The sequence below is a fragment of the Somniosus microcephalus genome, chromosome 23 (genome assembly GCF_052327205.1).
Source record: "Somniosus microcephalus isolate GS21.2 chromosome 23, FLI_Smic_1.0, whole genome shotgun sequence".
Lineage (NCBI taxonomy): Eukaryota > Metazoa > Chordata > Chondrichthyes > Squaliformes > Somniosidae > Somniosus > Somniosus microcephalus.
Window position 1 is genome coordinate 54723868 of NC_141009.1, and position 21921 is coordinate 54745788.

The following is a 21921-nucleotide window of genomic DNA, read 5'->3' on the forward strand; positions in this document are numbered from 1 at the left end:
TAACATTTGAAATGATTTGCTGCACTTCCACTGCCTTGATATATAAAGCCACATCACCCCCTTGTGGCTGTAAGACTTGATACAGCACATAGTCCTACATTCAGGAAATGATCTATTATGGAGACGCCCTCGAGTGATGTGCAGTGTAACAGAGACACACGCACTGACACAGTTTAGAAGAAATGGGAGCAGGAGGCGGCCATTCGGCCCTTCGAGCCTGCTCCGCCATTCAATATCATGGCTGATCTTCTACCTCATCTCCACCTTCCCGCACTATCCCCATATGCCTTCATTTTATTAGATCCCCAAAATTTATCGACCTCTGTCTTGAATATACTCAACGACTGAGCATCCACAGCTCTCTGGGGTAGAGAATTCCAAAGATTCACAACCCTCTGAGTGAAGAAATTTCTCCTCATCTCAATCCTAAATGGCCGACCCCTTATTCCGAGACTGTGACCCCGTGTTCTAGATTCCCCAGCCAGGGGAAACATTTTCTCAGCATTAACCCTATCAAGCCCCTTAAGAATTTTATATGTTTCAATTAGATCACCTCTCATTCTTCTAAACTCCAAGGAATATAGGCCTAGTCTACGCAACCTCTCCTCGTAGGGCAATCCCCTCATCCCAGGAACCTTTGTTGCACTCCCTCTAAGGCAGGTATGTCTTTCCTTTGGTAAGGAGACCAGAACTGTACACAGTACTCCAGGTGTGGCCTCACCAATGCCCTGTATAATTGTAGTAAGACTTCTTTATTCTTATATACTCTAACCCCTTTGTAACAAAAGTAACATACCAATTACTTTCCTAATTGCTTGCTGTACCTGCATGTTAACTTTCTGTGATTCATGTAAAAGGACACCCAGGTCCCTCTGAATGCAAACATTTCCCAGTCTCACCATTCAAAAAATATTCTGCTTTTTTGTTTTTCCTATCAATGTGGATAACTTCACACTTCCCCACATTGTATTCCATTTGCCATGTTCTTGTCCACTCAGTCAACCTGTCTATATCTCTCTGCAGCCTCTTTGCGTCCTCCTCACAGCTCACTTTCCCACCTAACTTTGTATCAGCAGCAAACTTGGATACGTTACACTCAGTCCCTTCATCTAAGTCATTAATATAGATTGTAAATAGCTGAGGCTCAAGCACTGATCCTTGCGGTACCACATTACAACAGTGACTACACTCCAAAGTACAGGAAACTGTGCGCTATCCGGCACCGACGGGACCGAGCTGTTGCCGTTCCCTCAAAACTGCCGGACACACCAGCGTTAATGTTGAAGCATACGGAGCTTTTCATCTCCGTATCTGACAACAAACACTGTTGCTTAGCAACAGCTTCTAAACAGTTGGCCGTACCTTGGAAGCGTCTCTCTGAAGCTGTTGCTAAGCTACAGAGACTTTGCAGAGCCTGACTGTTGGGGAAAAAAAGCCACGAGAAGAAAAAAAAACCTAACAAAACGGCTCCTGATTTTTGCCGGTGGCTCGAGCTTGCCGGACATTTAGCCTCCGGATAACACAGTTTCCTGTACTTCATTGGCTGTAAAGCGCTTGAGATGTCCGGTGGTCGTGAAAGGCGCTATATAAATGCAAGTCTTTCTTTCTTCCTATCCCCGCTATTTACAGCCTGCCAACCTGAAAAAGTTCTGTTTATTCCTACTCGGTTTTCTGTCCATTAACCAAACCTCAATCCATGCTAATATATTACCCCCAATACCATGAGACCTAATTTTGTGCAATAACCTCTTGTGTGGCACCTTATTGAATGCTTTTTGAAAATCCAAATACACTACATCCACTGGTTCCCCCTTATCCAGCCTACTAGTTACATCTTCAAAAAATTCTAACAGATTTGTCAAAACATGATTTCCCTTTCATAAAACCATGTTGACTTGGTCTAATCATATTACGATTTTCTAAGTGCCCTGTTACCACTTCCTTAATAATAGATTCTAGCATTTTGTCTACTACTGATGTCAAGCTAACTGGCCTATAGTTTCCCATTTTTTCTCTTCCTCCTTTCTTAAATAGCGGGGTTATGTTTGCTACCTTCCAATCCTTGGGGACTGTTCTAGAATCTAGGGAATTTTGAAAGACCAGTGCATCCACTATCTCTGCAGCTACCTCTTAAAATCCTAGGGTGCAGGTCATCAGGTCCAGTGGATTTATCGCCACTTAGTCCCATTAATTTCTCCAGTACTATGTCTTTACTTATACAGATTTCTTTAAGTTCCTCATTCTCTCTAGGCCCTTGGTTCCCCATTATTTCCGGAATGTTTTTTGTGTCTACTACCGTGAAGACAGATACAAAGTATTGTTTAATGTCTTTGCCATTTCCTTATTGCCTATTATAATTTATCCTGTCTCTACCTCTAATGGGCCCATGTTTACTTTCACTAATCTCTTCCTATTTATATACCTATATAGAAATGTTTACAATCTGTTTTTATGTCTCTTGCTAATTTAGTACTCTTTTTTCTCTTTCCTTATCAATTTCTTGGTACTCCTTTGCTGAATTCTAAAATCCTCCCAATCCTCAGGCTTACTCCTCTTTTTGGCAGCATTATAAGCCTCCTCCTTTGATCTAATACTATCTTTAACTTCTTGTTAGCCACAATTGGGCCACTTTTCCTGTGGGTTTTTTGCACCTTAAAGGAATGTATATTTGTTGCAAATTATGTTTTAATTCTTTAAATGCCATTGCTTATCTACCATCATACCTTTTAATGTAGCTTCCCAATCTACCTTAGCCAACTTGCCCTCATACCTATGTACAGGAAACTTTTTTTTTATCCGGCACGGACGGGACCGACGTGGTGCCGGTTCATCAAAAATTCCAGATAACCGAACGCTATAGTAAAAGATACGGCGAGCGGAGAGCTCCGTATAAAGCAACAAACCCTGTTGCTTAGCAACAAGTTCAGAACAATGGCCACAAGTTGCAAGCGTCTCTGTGGCTTAGCAACAGCTGCAGCCACACCCTTGCACAGCAACAGACGGAGGAACGCAAGTACAATATGAAGTAAAACCTACTCCTGAGTTTTGCCGGTTATTTAGGTGCCGGTAAATCGAAAGTTTCCTGTAGTTTGCTTTGTTTAGAATTAAGCACCTAGTTTCGGACTTAACTAAATCACTTTCAAACTCAATATAAAATGCTATCATATTAATGGTCACTCTTCCCTAAAGGCCCCTTTACTACAAGGTTATTAATTAACCCTTTCTCATCGCACAGTACTAGATCTAAAATAGCCTGTTCCAGTTTATTTGTCCGACACCTCTGAGAGACTAGGAGAATCAGAAACAAGAAAACAAAACTGGACTGTAAAGAGTTTCATCAGAATACAAGTTGGATTTTGATTTATCATTCACTTTTATGCAAGATAATAAACTTGTGAAAGAAACACCAGAGGAGCAAAGCCTTTCCACCATCTACAAGGCAAAAGTAAGGAGTGTGATGGAATACTCTCCACTTGCCTGGATGAGTGCAGCTCCAACAACACTCAAGAAGCTCGACACCATCCAGGACAGAGCAGCCCACTTGATTGGCACCCCATCCACCACCTTAAACATTCACTCCCTCCACCACCGGCGTACCGTGTCTGCAGTGCGTACCATCTACAAGATGCACTGCAGCAACTCGCCAAGGCTTCTTCGGCAGCACCTCCCAAACCTGTGGCCTCTACCACCTAGAAGGACGAGGGCAGCAGGCGCATGGGGACACCTCCACCTACAAGTCACACACCATCCCGATTTGGAAATATATCGCCGTTCCTTCATTGTCAAAATCCTGGAACTCCCAACCTAACAGCAGTGTAGGCGTACCTTCACCACACGAACTGTAGCAGTTCAAAGCGGCAGCTCACCACCACCATTTCAAAGGGCAAATAGGGATAGGCAATAAATGCTGGCTTTGCCAGCGACGCCCACATCCCATGAATGAACATAATAAAAAAAGACTAATCTCCTAACACTGACCTGCCACTCTCCAAGCACTGCAGTTGGCAAACAGTTAGTCACTGGCTCCCTTAGAGCATTGCGCAAGTTTAAGAATTGAAGGGAAAGTTAAGAAGACGGCAGGAAGTTTTTTTTTTTGCATGCAGGCAGCTTCAATGGATTGACAGGAAGGTAATGGAGGCAAACACTGACAAAAAAGCTTTACATAGAATATGCAGCACAGAAACAGGCCAGTCCATGCAACGTTTATACTCCACTTGAGCCTCTTCCTATTCTCCCTCATCTAACTATCAGCATAACCCTGTATTCCCTTCTCCCTCATATGCTTAGTTAACCTCCCTTTAAATGCATCTATACTATTCGCTTCAACCACTCCCTGTGGTAGCGAGTTCCACAGTCTCACCACTCTGGGTAAAGAAGTTCTTCTGAATTCCCGATTTGATTTCTTGGCAGCAATTTTATATTGATGGCCTCTAGTTTTTCCCTTCCCCAGAAGTGGAAACACGCTCTCTGTGTCTACTCTATCAATATCTTTCATAATTTTAAAGACCTCGATTAGGTCACACCTCAGCCTTCTCTTTACAAGATAGGTATAACCTCGCATTTCTGGAATCATCCTTGCAAATCTTTTTCACTTCTCCTCTGATCTTTCTATATTTAGCCTGATTCTCGGATGTATTCTCAACCTGACATCTGTCATACCCGCTCTTTTTCTGCTTCGTCTTCCTCTCTATCTCTTTCATCACCCAGGGAGCTCTGACCTTAGTTGCCCTACCTTTCCCCCTAGTGGAAATGTGCCTCGACTGTACCCAAACTATTTCCTCTTTAAAGGCAGCCCAATGTTCCACTACAGTTGGAAGCCTGCCAATCCTCATCGTCGTTCCAAAATCCTGGAACACCCTCCCTAACAGCACTGTGGGAGTACCTTCACCACACGGACTGCAGGGGTTCAAGAAGGCAGCTCACCACCACCTTCTCAAGGGCAATTAGGGATAGGGATAAATGCTGGCCTTGCCAGCGACGCACAGATCCCATGCACGAATAATTTAAAAAAATCTTTGATTCCAATTTATCCGGGATCTGTTCTCATCCCACTGAAATTGGCCTTCCTCCAATTAAGTATTTTTACTCTAGGTTGCTCCCTGTCCTTTACTATAGCTAATCTAAACCTTATGATACTTTGATCACTGTTCCCTAAATGTTCACCTACTGACACTTGGTCCACTTGACCTACTTCAATCCCCAGAACCAGATCCAGCAATGCCTTCTTCCTCGTTGGGTTGGAAACGTGATCAAGAAAGTTCTCCTGAACACACTTCAGAAATTCTTCCCCCTCTCTGCCCTTTACACTATTACGATCCCAGTCTATATTAGGATAGTTGAAGTCCCCCATTATCACTTCTCTATAGTTCGTGCACCTCTCTGTAATTTCTCTGCAAAATTGCTCCTCCATATTTTTCCCACTAGTTGGTGGCCTATAGAATACACCTAGTAGTGTAATGGCACCTCTATTATTTTTTAACTCTAGCCATATAGATTCTGTCCTTGACCCCTCCAGGACATTCTCTCTCTCCAGCACTGTAACATTCTCCTTGACCAATACTGCCACCCCACCTCCTTTCTTTCCTTCCCTATCTTTCCTGAACACTTTATATCCAGGAATATTTAATACCCAATCCTGCCCTTCGTTGAGCCAGGTTTTAGTTATTGCCATGACATCATATTCCCACGTGGCTATTTGCGCCTGCAGCTCACCAACCTATGTTTCGTGCGTTCACATACATACACTGTAAACCTATCTTAGACCATCCTGTGTTCTCTCTTAGTCTGACCCCACCTAATACCTTAGTCCATTACTCAAGGACACAGATTTAAGTGATTGCCAAAGGCGAAGTAAGAAAAAACTTTTTTACGCAGCGAGTGGTTAAGATCTGGAATGCACTGCCTGAAAGGCTAGTGGAGGTAGACTCAATCTTATCTTTCAAGAGGGAGTTGGAGAAGTATCTGAAAGAAAAAAATTTGCAGGGCTACGGGGAAAGGACAGGGGAGTGGGACTAGCTGAGAGTCGGCACGGGCTCGACGGGCCGAATGGCCTTCTTCCGTGCTGTGACCATTCTATGATTTTACTATTTCTTGCTTTAGTGCTATCCATCTCTCCCAATCCTTTGTGGCCTGTGTTTCTCCTTTCTAATGCTACATCCTGGTGCCCATCCTCCTGCCATACTGTGGACATTATTATTGTTAGAAAAAAAATCACTAAATCATGACAAGACTTAGGCATGAGAAAGAGGAAAATTAAGCGTTTTAATTTATCAACCATATCTGTATTAAAAATGTGCACCAGCAAGTTGAGCTTGTGAAAGGGGCTGAAGAACAATGTTGAGCTGCAGCAAGTTGTGACTCATTCAGGATTTGGATGCCAGATAAGCAGCCTCCCAACACAACTGCAGTCAAGGGGGTCAAGAAACTTGGAGGAAGAGGGAGAGCTGCATATCATCAGCGTGCATGTGAAAGCTGACCCTGCAGAGGAACATCGTGTAGATAAGACAGACAGGAGGACCAAAGATAGATCCAGGGGGAACCTTGGAGATGGTGACGTGGGGTAGGGTAGGGAAGGGAAACCATTGCTGGAGATGTACTGACTGCATTTGGATAGGTGGGAACAGACGCACACAAGAGGCCAGTCCCATGGAGTTCAAAGGTATTGGTGGAGGATGGTGTGGTGAACCATATCGCACGCTTTAGAAAGGTAGAGCAGGATTAATGCAGCACAGTTGCAGAGGATGTCATTCATGACTTTGGCTAGGGATGTGGTCCTAGTGTAGGTCACGTGGTAACTAAGAAAATCCGCAGGATCTGTTGTGGAGTGCCACACTCTGCCAAACCACTTGCCCCACCAATGCCACTTCTTGGGCAAGGATGCAAAACCATGCTGCCTAATCCAACATCCTCAGAATTACAAGCACCATTTCTGATCCCAGCTGCATTGCTCAGGTGAACACACAGTTTAGCAAGTCAGAAAATCACCAAACATCCTATATACGTAACAGGACCGCACAATGCTTTACTACGAACCACTCCAATGAGGTCTCCACGGCCGTATTCTCCTGCTAGCTCTTTCTTCCTATCATCCCTCATGATGACTGATCGGAGTCGACCATTCAATACAATAAACGTGCAGTCTGATCGGTCCCCCTGCCTGTGAAAGAACCACAGATCACAGTCATTGTTGCGGTCATCTGGAGAACAAGGTATTTCCTGGCCATGTGGAGCCAACTACTGCAAACAAATGTGCACTCTGCGTGCTGAGGATAATGTCGATTGAGCCTCCAGTGCGGTTATATTCCATTTGTTTAGTTCAAATTATTGGATAATTAATTTTTAGCACAAAAAATAACGTGGTATTAACAGGAGTAGATTATATTTATATGAAGACACAATTAACATTTTTCTATCAAAATACGAGTTACAGCCAGGATACTGACTCTCTCCTCCAGCCCGCCCAACCACCAGTGGATCCGTCAGTCAGGCTCAGATGTCAGACTGTTGGTAGCACGAACTTGCCAGCTTATTTTCCTCTAGTCTGACAGTGCAGTCAATACCTTCTAACAAACACTATTAGTTAGAGCACTGCGAACACAGAGATTTATTAAGTTCATTTTTGACGGAGTCCATCATTAACTATCCTTCAGATGCCAGCCGTGGCTCCGTTGGCAGCACTCTCGCCCGAGTCAGGAGATTGTGGGTTCAAGTCCCACTCCAGAGACACGAGCACATAATCCAGGCTGACATGCCAGTGCAGTACTGAGGGAGCGCTGCACTGTCAGAGGTGCCGTCTTTTGGATGAGACAGTAAACCGAAGCCCTGTCTGCCCTCTCAGGTGGACGTAAAAGATTCCATTGCACTATATTGAAGATGAGCAGGGGAATTCTCCCTGGTTTCCTGGTCAATATTTATCCCTCAAATCAACATCACTAAAACATATTATTTGGTCGTTATCACATTGCTGTGGGAGCTTGCTGTGCGCAAATCATCTGCCAAGTTTCCATACATTACAAGTGACTACACTTCAAAAGTACTTAATTGGCTGCAAAGTCCTTTGGGACGTCCTGAGTTCATGAAAGGTGCTATATAAATGCAAGGCTTTTTTTTCCCCCCCTTCCTTCTTTCACTTTCATGGAAGTCTGTTTCTCACATAAACTACTCTGTGTAGGAAAACTTTTCCTCTTTCTCTCGGCTTCCTAAATTTCTAGTGCTACCACTTAAGTTAATTATCTGGTTACTTCTGTATTTATTACAGTCGTGCAGTATTTTGAAGAGTCTGTTTTTGTTGTTCCGTCCCCGATCTTTTCACCAGATGGAACAAGGACATTTCTTTCAGCCAGATTTGCATAACTTGGTGGATTGAATCCCCATTCCCCCCCTCGTTCACTGAACCCAAGCACATTGTAGCAATGAGGCAGACAAATGTGTCACAATGGGCCGGATATTCCGATCTCTACGGGTGTGTACGCGCTGTGTACTCACCCATAGGGACATCGGAAATGCCGGTTTCAGGCATGCACTGCGCATGCGCTGGAAACCGGCATTTCCGATCTGTCAAGAATGCTCGACAGATCCTCCGGCTGCCCGGGAGAAGGGCCTCTGCGGGCGGATAGTTCTGCTTTTTGGAGACCCTCCGCCCACAGAAAACCCTTCCAATTCTTGCACCTGGTAAAAGCAGGTTTTACCAGGCGCAAGAGTTGAAAAAAGTATATTAAAAAAAAAAAATTTTCCCCCACTGATTTATCATTTAAAAATACTTTAAAAAAAGGTAAGTTTATTTTTAACCCCGTTAAAAACTTTAATTATTTTTTCAAAAATTTAAAGTTTTGTTTAAAATAGTTAATTTATTTTACTTCCAAGTCATTTTAAAAATGTGATTTAAAAAAATTTTTATTTAAGTTTTACTATGTTTTGGGGTGATCTCCATTCATATATTTGACAGGTCTTCCTGTCAAATGTATGAATCGAGATTCCCTTCTCTGATTGGCTCCCCATGGCCCACATGATCCCAGGGACGCTGCGAACCGCCTGCGCCTCTGGGATACGTGGGCCCTGCACACCAGCAGCTTGGAGAGGCCCAGGATTGGAAGTGTGCGTGTCCCGGGAGCCCTCCGGTCCAGGTGCAAATTTTTCCAGATCGCAGCCCTCCGCCCGCGGGAGGCCTGCGATCGGAATATCTGGGCTATTATACCCAACGGTGAGCACCACTCTGACACCATGAAGCAAAAAAATGAAGCGTAGCTGCTTTCTAACCTGCTAACGAAGTTACTAACTTGCATCCATGCCAACCTATTTTGCAATAAATGAGTTGGGTAGTTTTGTGGGTTTTTTTTAAGAATCAGAATAATTCAGCCCACTGTGCCTATGTTGACTCTTTGAAAGAGCTATCCTATTAGTCCCACTCCTCTGCTCTTTACTCATAGCCCTGCAATTTTTTCCCCCTTCAAGTATTTATCCAATTTTCTTTGAAAGTTATTACTGAATCTGCTTCCACCACCCTTTCAGGCAGTGCAGATCATAACAACTGGGGCCCAACCTTTACAAAAATTGTTTTATAAAAGTTTAGCATTAATGACTTGCTTTTGTACTTGATGCATCTATTTATAAAAGTCAAGGATCCCGTCATATACCTTTTTAACAGCCTTCTCAACTTGTCCTGTCAGCTTCAAAGACAAGGGTGCATGTACACCCCCAGGTCTCTGTCCCTGCTACCCCTTTAATACTGTACCGTTTAGTTTGTATTGCCTCTCCTCATTCTTCCTACCAAAATGAACCATTTCACACATCTCTACGTTAAATTTCATCGGTCATGTGTCCACCCATTTCAGCACTAAGTCTATGTCCTCCTCAATTCTTTTCCCATCCTCCTCGCTGTTTACTACATTTCCGAGTTTTGATCAAGGCGATACCCTTACCAAAAGATTAATGACTGATGCAGCTGAGCCATAATTGGCTGCTGATTACTAGAATATAATAGTCAACGCAAATTATAAAATATTAAAATAAAGAGAGACCTACATCAAGGTATATTTCAGGGCCCCATGCCCTGCATCAAAAGTATATTTTAGGGGACGCAAGAGCTTGGCCCGGGTGTATCTGGTCATTGCTGGCAAACTACCACTCACTTCCTCATTTATAATGCCAATGTTCCACTTTTCCCATCTTATAAATCTCTTCTCACTACCTCCTTCCAGGTGCACCCTCTTTATGGAAGTACCTGCTATTCCATAAAATACAAGCTCTTTATGCTGTAGCTCAATAACAATTACTTACAATCAAATCAAATCAAATCAACTTTTATTGTCATTGTTAGTGCACAAGTGCAGTACAACGAAATGTAGGCTTGCGGCTCCCGAGAGTGTACAATTTGGATTAGGACACTTAAACATTTCAACATACATTTGTACATATATATTAGCATAAATATGACCATAATAAAGTGAATAAAGTGCATCAGCAGATGTGCAGGCTTTAGTGTTTATTTGTGGAGTTCAGTAGGATGACAGCCCTGGGAAAGAAGCTGTTCCTAAATCTGGTCGTACGGGTGCGAATGCATCTGTAGCGTCTTCCAGATGGTAGGAGGGCGAACAGACTGTGGCTGGGGTGGGTAGGGTCTTTGATGATGGTCCGTGCCCTCCGTAGGCAGCGTTTCTGATATATATGTTCTATGGTCGGTAGCCGGGTGCCGGTAATGCGTTGGGCAGTTTTGACTACCCGCTGCAGGGCTTTCCGGTCATGGGAGCTACAGCCGCCGTACCATACCGTGATACAGTTTGTCAGGATGCTCTCTATAGTGCAGCGGTAGAAGTTAGAGAGGATCGGGGGTGACAGATTACATCCCTTCAGCCTCCTCAAGAAATATAGGCGCTGCTGGGCCTTCTTCACCAGAGAGGTGTTGTTGAGGGACCAGGAGAGGTCTTCCGTGATGTGGACTCAGAGGAACTTAAAGCTGTCCAGTTACAAATAAATCACTGGTTGCACACGGCCCTTGAAAAAGAAACTGTGTCCACTGCTATGTTTTCTTGCTCCCTTCCCATCCCCTGCAATCACCGTCCCTTGCTGGGGTATGAACCCGCGTGCTCTGGCTTCCTTGCCGTACCTCACCCGAGTGGTCTTTGTGCACGTGCCAGCCAATACAGAATGTGCTGTAATGCTAATGGAATGTGCTTTTGTGGGTTGGAAGAGGGACGACATGACATGAGAGCCAAGCCAGATCCTGCTCTCACTCAACTTTCACACATCGGCAGTGTCAACTGTGGCTCAGTTGGTAGCACCCTCGCCTCGGAGTCAGAAGGTTGTGGGTTCAAGTCCCACTCCAGGTACTTGAGCACAAAGCTAGACTGACACTCTAGTGCAGTGCTGAGGGAGTGCTGCACTGTCAGAGGTGCCATCTTTCGGATGAGACATTAAACCGAGGCCCCGTCTGCCCTCTCAGGTGGACGTAAACGAGTCCATTGCACTATATTGAAGATGAGCAGGGGAATTCTCCCTGGTTTCCTGGTCAATATTTATCCCTCAAATCAAAACAAAAATAGAATATCTGGTCATCATCACCTTACTGTTTGTGGGAGCTTGTTGTGTGCAAATCGGCTGCCGCATTTCCCACATTACAACAGCGATTACACTCCAAAAGTACTTCATTGGCTGTAAAGCGCTTTGAGACGTCCGGTGGTTGCGAAAGGCGCTATATAAATGTAAGTCTTTCTTTCCTCATCAGAGGCCACTGGCTACTGATCTTGAACTAGAACCCTGGCCGATTTTTCCAGCCGCCCCAGACCAGGGAAGCCAAGAGGCCCAGCTGCTTTGCCCCCATCACTGCCTTGGCTCAGTTTACCTAATTCAACATGGAGCAGGGATTGAATCTTGGGCCATCTTGTTAGGCTCGATCCCACATCGCGCAGTGCATTTTCCCGCTGAACCATCAACATAGTGTGTATAAATATCCACATTGCCCTTCCTACCTGTACACAGCTCGCCCAGCTTCCACTGCCATCCAGTCTAAGGCAAAGTCGATCTGTCGCACAAATGGAGACATTCTCCTCACCACAGTGTGAGCCACAGCCAGCACCACGTTGGGTTTCTCCCTCATTATCCTTTAAAAATGAAACAAAAAGCAATGTAGCACATGTCCACTCTCTGCAACCTCAATCAAATCCGGTTACATATGCAATAGCTCTGGCCAATGAGCCATACCTGTGAAAAACAGGAGTAACCAAACCATTAACAGGATCAGTTTGGCTCATTGGGTTGGAAGGCTCGGAGTTCAAACCTCATTCCTGGACTTGACCCCATAATCTAGACTAATCTTGGTAAGAGTTAAGGATCATTAAAAATTCAGAAATAGAGATGTGTGAACCTTGTGGGTCACACTTGCTCACATAGGCAAGAATTTCAAGTAGAGTTTTATTTTGCATCATGGGAGAATAGACACTCCATAATCTGAGTCCTCTGGGTAACCCCAGTCAGATTTTCCAGTATTGGGTTTAGAAGATAGCCAGCAGGAATAGCTGGAAAAGGCCTTTCCCTTTGTGGTAAGGGCACAAAAACAGCGAGAGGTCCGACTTGTGTGACACCACCTTGGAAATACCTGGGTTCTCCAAGACAATCCTGTCTGGGAGGAGACAGGTTTCTTACTTTATAAGAACATAGGAAATAGGAGCAGGAGGTGGTCATTTGGCCCTTCGATGAGCCTCAGCTGTTTGTTTAGAAAGGTAAACCCTATTCTCTTCTGATTTTAGGTCATCTGTCAAATAAAAGTACCTGTTTTGTGCTCGAATCCTGAGCCACTTGCGTTACTGTTAGCTGCTGTTCATTTGTTTCCACCTGCTCCTGTTGCACTATTGTTATACATCCTAACATCCTAAGGGCAGCACGGTGGCATAGTGGTTAGCACTGTTGCCTCACAGCGCCAGGGACCCGGGTTCGGATCCGGCCTCGGGTAACTGTCTGTGTGGAGTTTGCACATTCTCCCCATGTTTGCGTGGGTTTCCTCCGGGAGCTCCGGTTTCCTCCCACAGTCCAAAGATGTGCGGGTTAGGTTGATTGGCCATGATAAATTGAATATTAGTGTTAGGGGGATTAAAATATGTGGGGTTACGGGGATAGGGTGGGATATGTGTCGGTGCAGGCTCGATGGGCCGAAATGGCCTCTATCTGCACTGTGGGGTTTCTGTGATTCTGTGAACCTAAACCACAATGACATTCTGTGACCATGGTCCTCGATCCCATTGCAACCTTCGGTACAGTCAACCACAACATCTTCCTCCACGGTCCAGCTCTATGAGACTGCCCTCGCTTGGCTCCACTTTTACCCAACCAATGGTAGCCAGAACATCCATCACCTAGGTTCCACTCTCTGGAACACTCCCCATCTAAACTCCTACAGCTCTCTATCTTCCTTTTAAAAACTCACCTCTTTGACCAAACTTTGTGTCTCCTAATCTCACCTTATTTGGTTCAGTGTCTATTTTCTTCACATCTCTGTGAAACACTTAGAAAAATCTCCCAAAGTTAAAGACACTGGCCCAGAAATTCGGCTCTCCACGGGTGAGTACGCACGGGGTACTCACCCGTAGGCCGAATGGAAGTGTGGGTTTTCTGCATGCACTGCGCATGCGCGGGAAACCGGCACTTCCAATCCTCTGAACAAAGGGGTTCAGAGGTCGAACGCGCGCGCAGGAGAGGCTGCGCGTGCGCTTTGAACTTAGTTTTTTTTTTGCAGGTTTTCACACGAGGTTAAGCCTGCAGGATTTACACATTTAAAAAGCAGGCGCAAGGCCTGCTTTTTGCAAGGTAAGTGGTCAATTAATTAAAATTAAAACATTTTTTCCCACAGGTTTATTATTTTTTAAATACTTTAAAGCAAGGTAAGTTTATTTTTAGCCCCATTTTTTTATAAAATTATTTTTTTCAAAAATTTAAATTATTGTTTAATAGTTATTTAATGTAATTTATAGTTTATTTAAAAAGTGTGATTTAAAAAAAAAATTATTTGAAGGTTTACTGCTATTTTGGGGCCCGTAGTATTCATAAGTTTTGACAGGTCTTTCTGTCAATCTTATGAATGGGCTTTTCCCTCCTCCGGTTGGCTGCCCATGGCTCACGTGATCCCAGGGGGCGCATCGCATTAACTACGCCCCTGGGACACGCAAGCACAGCGCGCCGGCAGCTGGGCCAGGCCCCTGAGCGGAATTCCACGGGAGCCCAGAGCTCAACTGCCGGCGCGCAAGCTAAGTGCAGGTCGGGGGCTTACACCCGCGGGAAGCCCCCAACCCGAATTTCTGGGCCACTATATATATATATATATATATATATGCAAGCAGTTGACATTTCAGTGCAGTTCTGAGAAAGTGCTGCATTGTCAGACATGAGCATCCTTTGGTTAAGATATTAAGCTAAAACCTTGTCTGCCTACTCAGGTGGGCATTGAAGATGGCATGGCACTATTTGACAAGATGGTCTTTGTTTCTTTATACTTTTAAGCATGACACAAAAAACTGCCAGACTGGCAGTGCACGAATAATATACATGGTTTTTATAATATTACTAGCAGATCTCTCGTGCGGTTTTATAATAATGAGTGTTATGCTATGTAATGCATTGTGGGTTAATAGGGACATTATCAAATGGTGACCAAATCAGTCAAATTCCGCTTTGTCACATCAACATAATGTAACAGGAAATGTGACGTATACAGGAAGCATCTTATATGCAAGACTTTTAGTAAATTAAAAGTGAATCTACCATGGTTTTTCTCAAATTAGTCTCTTTCAGCTGTGCTTGGCTGAGAACACAAAGTTTCACCTCTGGAGTAAGTACAAGTTAGAGGTTATAGCACCACCTCTGGTGGAAGAAAGAACAACAGCTATTACCATTACAGTGTAACCATTGACTTCAATGGACTTGGGGGGGGGGGGGTGCAAGACAGCGTTGCCAACACAAAGATCTTAACTGGATCTCCCGTGGGGTTGCATATGGTAAATCAGAGAATATGATCTCTGTCGTACACCTGCCTCCGTTGTTTTTCTATTGCTGTTTCTCTCTGTCTTCCCTTTTCTACTTGTGTCTCTCGCTCTCTCTGTTGCTTTTCTTCAGATGATTTTGAAAGCTAGCGGAGCAGAAACTGCTGAAAGCTAGTGGAGCAGAAACTGCTAAAAGCTAAATATTCCAGCAGTTCAGGTGACTGAACATTTCTGGAGCAAATGGGTTCAGACTGCATAATCTGCATTCAGCTCGCCGCTCAGGGCATTTTGGTCAAAGGCTGAGGCCTTTAAATAAGGTCTTTCATGAAGGCATTAAAAGACACAAAAAGCAATTCAGTGGATAAATTTAATCCTCTTGTGAAATATGCTTTTAAAAATTTTATTTAAACTTTATTTTGGGGTATTAGAAATGTCAGTTACTGACAAAAAATGGCACCTTGTGGGGATAGGGCACCAAGTCATCGTGTGACAGCCAAGTGACAAATAAAGATGGGAAGTCATATTACAGTGCCATTTATTGGTGTGACAGGTAAATGTGGACACCTCAACATGGGAATCCTCATACAAAATGTAGGTTGTCAATGGAGTGTACAATAATGTACGAATTTTAATATTTTACAAGTTGGCCTCTCATGTTGTTGCACACAAGAAGTTGGTTAGAAGGAGGGGATAATTGGACCAGGACATGCAGATGAAGTCAGTCCCCATTTTAAAGCCATACATAAATTATTTTTAGACATGCTATTATAAATTCCTATGTCTACATTTATTAATGGAAACTGTCGCACTGTAATTACACCCTTCCACCAGTAGTGGCATTGCAGACTCTCCTCTCCTATTCTTTTCAATCTTGGTGGCACTTTCATTCCACCTGGATTCCTGAATTACAAAATCCTTAGCACTGTGCAAGTTTCCGAGAGCGGTCCTGATGGTGATGCTCACTCTGTAAAGGGAGAAAATTGAACTCTAACGCGATCTTTGTTCTTGTGAAGCCTCACGAATCGCCAATCAACCCACTAAGTAAAAAAAAACTCAACAAAGACTTCAATTCTTTTCCAATTTAAGACAGCAGCACAAGCAGGAAGTTGAGAAGCCTGCGGCACTCACTCATAGAAGTGGCATTTGGAGATGCACAGGAAGGTGCAGTCCCTCTGGGCCTTGATGCTGAAGATAAGCGGCTCGCCGGTCAGCACAGCCAGCTGCCCCACAATCTCTCCTGGATGAGTGACAAACAGACAGTTCTCCTCTTCCCTGTCAATCATCCGCTGGTAAACATGCAGCAGCCCCGAAACCACAAAGTGAATGCTGACATCCTGAGAAGGAAGCAAAGTGCAGTCAGTGAACCCTTTCTCTTGACATAACGCCACCCCATTTTCACTAAAAAAAAAATCAATCTCCCCTTCCTTACAATCGCCTCTGTACTAAGCACCATTCCCCAAGCAAGAGGGAAGACCAGCAACCTGCTTCCACTGCCAGCTTTTTAAACAATCGAGGGGTGCAAGAGCAGAGCCCTGGTGCTCAATGATGAACCAAGCCACTTGTGTCACCAGGAATATAAAAGTACATTCAGATCACCGCTGTTTGCCAGTCTGCCTCTGCCAAATACCAACTGCTAGCGATGGATGACACAATATACAAGAGAGCACTGGCGGGCAACAATCCGAACAGGACATTGTAAACCTTGAGATTGAAACTCAAACCTAGACGTGGCGCATGGAGTGGAGACATGCTGTAGACCATCTTTTGGACTCAAGAGTTAGCGTGGGTGGGGCGAGGGAAGCAGCTCACAGCTGATTTTGCAGAGTATCGATGGGTCTTGTAGGACGTGCGTGATTTGAAAGTCTTAGAACAGCATGAGTGGAGCAAGAGGGAAATTTGTCAACTTGCAGCTAGAAAGCCAAAAGTTGGCCTTTCTGGAGGACCTGAGCTGAGATACTGATGACTGTTGCTTGCCCAGGTGTCATAAATCCACTTGTGGTGAATGCTTCCAACAGTTCCGCACTTTGCCAGATTAGGAAGAAAGGAGATAGACCCAACAGGACTTTGAGAGAGATGTAGGTCTCTGCACAAGCGGACAGCTTTAACACAATCACATGGTGCTTTCAGGGATCTCATCTGCATGTCCATTTAGGATAAATTATAGAGGGGACAGGCCAGAAGACACCATCTTCTTTCTTCAGCCATGAGTTTTGAGACACTACCATGGCTGCCGAGCTGGAAGCTCAGTAGTTTGAGATGAGCCTTTACTTGAGCTTGGGGAGTTGTAGATACCCAAGACATCTCAGTGGTCACTTGCCCACCTAAAGAAAGTGAGTTGTACTTATTTATGTCCCAGCATTGCTACACCAGTACTTTGACAGGCAAAGCAGAATGAGCTGCCTGTTTAATTTTGTTGAGTTTGTCCTACCGAAGAGTGAATTGGGCAGATTAACAATGTCAGATTTACCTATTCTTGAATATACACAACTCAGATCAAATCCAACCAAGTCCCCACCATGTCACTGAAGGTGTACAAAATACCAAGAACTTACATTTATATAGTGCCTTTAACATAATAAAACGTCCCAAGGTGCTTCACAGGGGCATTATCAGACAAAAATTGACACCGAGTCAAAGAAGGACTCATTAGGACAGATGACCAAAAGCTTGGTCAAAGAGGTAGGTTTTAAGAAGTGTCTTAATGGAAGAGAGAGAGCGCTAGAGAAGCGGAGAAGTTTAGGGAGGGAATTCCAGAGCTTAGGGCTGAGGCAACTGAAGGCACGGCCACCAATGGTGGGGCGAAGGAAATCACCTTCCGGTGTAAAATCAAACTCTTCCTCGGTGTGCTGTGCAAACAGCTGATTGGAGAGTTCTTGAACACATTATTTTACAAATGGAAAGCCACCATTACCCCAAAGTGGAGATCCTGAAGCTTTCTGTGCAGATGGCCGCTTCTGCCAAGTCACACATTTCTGCAAGACAAGCTTTATTGCGAAGTACCAAGGGGCGGTCTGTCTTGCAGATCTAGAGAAGGGGAATTTACTACCCCCAGCGAATGTCAACCCCAGACCCTGCCCTTTCCCCATTGGATTTCTGGCAGTTGCAACTCAATGAGCTGCCAAACGATAGCCACGTCACCCACCCGTCCATCGGCGTGCGGCCTGGTTCTACTGCTATTGAAGGCACATTCAAACTCGATCTACTCGGAGGGCAGTCAGCAAAAGTACTGCCTCTATGTATCTGCAGGTGGAGACTATACTGCTGAAGGCCACTTCATGCTTCCTACGGAAATGATATACTTCCAATAGCAAAACACTACAGATGCTGGAAATCTGAAACAACAGAAAATGGTCATCGACCTGAAACGTTGACTCTCCACGATGCTGCCTGACCTGCTGAGTGTTTCCAGCATTTTCTGTTGTTGTTTCTTACTTCCAATTATTATTTGCAATTACATATAATTAACTTTTGTCTTTTTATACATTTATTACTGCAGAGTTGCAATTTGAAAGTTACAAATTTGTACATGAGTTGAAAAGAAAATAAGTATGTAAATTGTGTGTTAAATTGTTTCAGAAAGAAAGACTTGCATTTATAGAGCGCCTTTCATGACCACCGGACGTCTCAAAGCGCTTTACAGCCAATGAAGTACCTTTTGGAGTGGAGTCACTGTTGTAATGTGGGAAACGCGGCAGCCAATTTGCACACAGCAAGCTCCCACAAACAGCAATGTGATAATGACCAGATAATTTGTTTTTGTTATGTTGATTGAGGGATAAATATTAGCCAGGACAATAATGGGCCGGATTTTCTGATCGGAGGCTTCCTACGGGCGGATGCCTCCAATCGGAAAAAAAATCTACGAAATTGCCTGCTGGCTCCATAGGTCACTTAAAGTTAAATATTACATTTTTAAAAATCACGTATTTAAAATTAGTTAAAATTACACATTAAATTAAATATTTTAAACAAAATAAATTTTTTGAAAAAAATAATTAAAGTTTTTATGGGGCTAAAAATAAACTTACCTTTTTTAAGTATTTTAAAATTATAAATGAGTGATTTTAAACTCTTATGCTGGTAAAAGCAGGCCTTATGGTTTTTAAAGGCTTTCAGTGGGCGGAAGTTGTACAGAAAGCGGAACTCTTCCCCCTTCCCCCCCCCCCGCAGAGGCCCTTCTCCAGGGCAGGCGGAGGATCTGTCAAGAGGATTCTCGACAGATCGAAGTGCCGGGTTTTAGCGCATGCCTAAGCCCGGCACTTGCAAGGCCTCTACGGGTGCATACGCACCTCGTAGACACCTGCGGGGGTCGGAAAATCCAGCCCATTGTGTGTAATTCAATAAGCTGGTTCAGATGTTTGCAGCAACAAGCTGGGTTCAGTGATGCACGTCTTGATCACTCAGCAGTTACTTTTATAGTGCTCTCGTGTCACGTCGGGGTTGCCGGCTATCCCACAGAAACCAAACTAAACTTGCTGGATTCGCTATGGTTGATGGCCACAAAGACCCAGTAAATATTGCATCTTCCCAGCCGCCATTCTTGGCGCATTCTGCATTGATGCTGCCACTGGCTGCGTGATACTTGTGCATCAGTAGTCAGCGGCACTTACTCTGCATTACAGTGATACATAGGCAGCTAATGATTGCTGCAGAATCCATATGTTAGAATAGATTTTTCTGAATTACCCTGAAGCAAGCTGAGTGACTGATCCATTCTACACACAAGATCATGGTGATCTTGATAAAGTGTAGGCTGTATAATAATTCATTCTCCAATTTCCACCAATTATTTTATACATCAGCGCTAAACAATCAGAAATAATTCCTAAAAATTTCCAGGATTATTTTTGTTAAGTAATGAAAACGGAAAGTACAGAGGTATAATTGAAAGTCATTCTCAACCATTTCCCCGAGACTCATTCTTTACCCACACCATCATCTTGGGGAAGATAATTCAATGGCAGGGAAGCAGCAGCCAAGTGGAGAAAACAAGTGCTGCCAAGCAACAGGACCTGTTGGGAGAGGGGGAGAGAGCTGGAGGAGGGGAGAGGGGGAGAGAGCTGGAGCAGGAGAGAGGGGGAGAGAGCTGGAGGAGGGGAGAGGGGGAGAGAGCTGGAGGAGGGGAGAGGGGGAGAGAGCTGGAGCAGGAGAGAGGGGGAGAGAGCTGGAGGAGGGGAGAGGGGGAGAGAGCTGGAGGAGGGGAGAGGGGGAGAGCTGGAGGAGGGGAGAGGGGGAGAGCTGGAGGAGGAGAGAGGGGGAGAGAGCTGGAGGAGGAAAGAGGGGGAGAGAGCTGGAGGAGGGGAGAGGGGGAGAGAGCTGGAGGAGGAGAGAGGGGGAGAGAGCTGGAGGAGGGGAGAGGGGGAGAGAGCTGGAGGAAGGGAGAGGGGGAGAGAGCTGGAGGAGGGGAGAGGGGGGGGCCCTGGAACAGGGGGGGGGGCGCCGGAGGGAGGGGAGGCACCGGAGGGAGGGTGGGAGGGCAACAAACCTGTCTGAACAGTATACAGGAAACTTTTTTTATCCGGACAGACAGGACCGACGTGGTGCCGGTTCATCAAAAATTCCAGATAACCGAACGCTGTAGTAAAAGATACGGAGCTGAGAGCTCCGTATAAAGCAACAAACCCTGTTGCTTACAGCTTCAGAACAATGGCCACAAGTTGCAAGCGTCTCTGTAGCTTAGCAACAGCTGCAGCCACACCCTTGCACAGCAACACATGGAGGAAGGCAAGTAATAAAAGTTACCTGAACCTACTCCTGAATTTTGCCGGTTAACCGACATTTCCGGTTATTTAGGTGTCGGTTAATTGAAAGTTTCCTGTAAAAAAATTCATAAACTGCCTCATGCCTTTCACCCCTGTATTTGCTTTGATTCCAGCTCTTTTATCTGACAGCTGTAAGAGTATTATGTACAGTGAGTTTGGACAGTCTCAGACCAGTCCTTAATGGGCATGGATCCATAACAGACTAAAACTTCTCTGCCAAAAGACAATCTCATGCCGAGAGACTATTGAATGACTGGTGTGGGAGTGTGACATTATCCCAAGTTGGTACTGAGGCACCTTATTGAGGCAGTGTGGAGGGAGCTTCATTCTGCATCTAATCTGTGCTGCGGGTGCTTAATGCGACACCAAGTACTTGAAATGTGAAGGTGCTCCATTCCTCAACTTGATGGTCACAAAATTAAAAATTAAAATCAAACATTTCTTGCACACAATTTTATGGGAGGCACAAGGCCCCAGTGCGCACATCTCTCTTGAATAAGTGACACTATCATTCTAGCTCGAGTCGTAAATAAGTCTGAGCAGATCGCTCTGCACGTCATGTGTGGTGTTGTATTACAGCAATAAAAAGCTTTTCAACAGCAGCCACACAAACTGTCATTAACACCAGAGACCTCCGAATTTATAAAGCCAGGTAATTTACACATCAAGTGGGATTAAAAGTCACCATAAATTTCAAATCCAGCAAAACACAAAGCAAACTGCATTCCAGTCCATACACCAGCTTCAATTCATGAAAGGCGTTTTAAATAAGGAGGTTTGATTGCAGTGCAATCATTGTCTCAGTCACACATCACTGCAATCTTGAAGCCAGCTACTTGGGCACCAGTGAGGATCATACCTGTGCAGTCTTGGACTGGACCATCAGCTTTTTGAGAGGGCTGTCTGCAAATGTCAAGAATAAATAAACCCAAGTCGATGTTTCCACTTACTGCTGTACCTCATCTGGAGGCGTTTGTTATTAAGGTTCCCAACTAATTTTCCTGAGTAAGGAGGTAAACATCAGAACGCAACCAAGATCCAGTTTTGGACTGGGTGAAAGGTGGCACTCTACTACCCGACCACTTGAATAACCATGATTGGATAGCTCTGCCAATGAGCGGGCACAGATACGATGGGCTGCATGGCCTCCTTCTGTGCTGTATGATTCTATATCACAGTGTCCAGCATGTGCAAAA

The 21921-nt window shown here is 44.5% G+C and overlaps 1 protein-coding gene across 1 annotated transcript in view; it reads right to left on the reverse strand.

Moving 5' to 3' along the window:
* Nucleotides 1-21921, reverse strand: part of pnpla7b (patatin-like phospholipase domain containing 7b) — a 320770-nt gene that overhangs the window by 170282 nt on the left and 128567 nt on the right. The window contains exons 17-19 of the mRNA XM_085965146.1: nucleotides 16092-16297; nucleotides 11964-12095; nucleotides 7033-7156 (exon numbers count right to left, since the gene is read on the reverse strand). Coding sequence (XP_085821272.1) covers nucleotides 7033-7156; nucleotides 11964-12095; nucleotides 16092-16297 — 462 coding nt within the window. The remainder of the gene's footprint in view (nucleotides 1-7032; nucleotides 7157-11963; nucleotides 12096-16091; nucleotides 16298-21921) is intronic.